The sequence below is a fragment of the Condylura cristata genome, unplaced genomic scaffold, assembly GCF_000260355.1.
Source record: "Condylura cristata isolate star-nosed mole 26May11 unplaced genomic scaffold, ConCri1.0 scaffold00032, whole genome shotgun sequence".
Taxonomy (NCBI): Eukaryota; Metazoa; Chordata; class Mammalia; order Eulipotyphla; family Talpidae; genus Condylura; species Condylura cristata.
In genome coordinates this window covers 20,479,108-20,480,504 of record NW_004567133.1, presented here as the reverse complement: position 1 = coordinate 20,480,504, position 1,397 = coordinate 20,479,108, and the positions used below count along the sequence as shown (strand labels likewise).

The window sequence follows — 1,397 nt, the reverse complement described above, 5'->3', positions numbered from 1 at the left end:
GACTCGGGCCCTCCGCTAGAGGCGGGAGCCCAGACCTTCCGCGGGGCGCCGGCAAGAGGGGTCGGACACGGCCGGTGGTCACCGGAGCCCAGGGGCCAGCAAACTGACCCATGGTGACCCCCGCCACCCCAGGGAGCGGGCAGCGACCCGTCCTGCTCGGCGGCAGTGACGCCGCGTCCGGCCGCGTCCGGTCACCGAAAGCCACCAGGCTGGACGGGAGGCCGCTGGCTGGGGCTCTCCCGGCGGCCAGCTGTGCCCCGCCGACGTGACCGGCCCGGCTTCCCTCCTGTCCTGGCCGCAGAGAACGCAGACCGACTGACCGTGCCCCGCGGCCCCGGGGTAGGGGGGAGGCGGGAGGGGGGCTGAGGCCGCGGGGAGACCCCGCCCCTGGGGCGGAGCAGCGAGCGGGGACCCGCGGCCTCTCTTGCAGCTCGGAGTCCTTCCTCCGGGGACCCCACGGGGTCTCAGGCGCGAGGCCACAGGAGCCCCTCCGTGCCCCCGAGGTGGGGCGGGGGCGCTCAGGTCCTCACGAGCCCGGTCCAGGAAGGACCCGGTGGAGAGGAGACGCTTCCCGGCCACGGGCCATGGGGCGCGGCGGGGCCGGGCTCGCTCCCACCCAGGACAAGCGTGGACGGACCCAAGGGCCGGTGGGACGCAGACTCGTGCGGGCAACAAAGTCAGGGGGATCACAGCAGGACACCAGAGAGGCCGCAGGGCAGGGCAGGGCAGGCCCGTCCCCAAGCAGCGCCCAGCCGCGCTGGGCGCACAGGGCGGCTCTTGTTGAAACCTGATGTATTTATGCGTGCAGAGCTGGGGTGCTCAGCTGGGGTGCAGACCTGGGTGCAGGCCAGAGGTGCAGGGGCGGCAAGAGGCTCCACCAGAGAGGGCGGGGGGCAGGACAGGCAGGTGGACAAAGTCCTCTGTGCGGGGAGACAGGTGGGGCCTGCGGCGCCCTGGGGCCCCCTCGGCGGGATCCAACGGTTGTGCGGCGCTTTAACCCGCGCAGCCACCAGGGGGCGCCCTGGCCCCAGTGTTTTGAGGTGCGCGTCAGGGGCCTGGAGCCCACTCCCTGCGGTGCGGTCTGCCGCCTGCAGCTCCAGAACATTCTAGGCGCCCCTCCCTCCCGCCTCCTGCCCCAGGGCGCTCGTCTGTCCGCAGCCGGCTTGGGTATGAGCCTTCGTGGGGGGCTGCTACAGGGCCCCGGGGGCCCCGTGCCCTTAAAATTCAGTCCTGCGGGCGCACACGAAAGGGGCAGTAACGGGCTCAGAGGGGGCCGGGCCGGGACAGCCAGGCAGAGCGGGGTGCGGTGACCACGTCTCAGCGCCCGTGGCTCGGCGCTGGGCTCACACACGGGAGCGGCCACCCCGGCAAGGGGGCGCTGGGTGGCCGCCGTGTGT

At 73.5% G+C, this 1,397-nt stretch overlaps 1 protein-coding gene across 1 annotated transcript in view; it reads left to right on the top strand.

The window, feature by feature from the left end:
- Nucleotides 1-1,397, top strand: part of CACNA1H (calcium channel, voltage-dependent, T type, alpha 1H subunit) — a 25,442-nt gene that overhangs the window by 20,716 nt on the left and 3,329 nt on the right. The window contains exon 22 of the mRNA XM_012731706.1: nt 133-339. Within this exon, the coding sequence (XP_012587160.1) occupies nt 133-339 (207 nt within the window). The remainder of the gene's footprint in view (nt 1-132; nt 340-1,397) is intronic.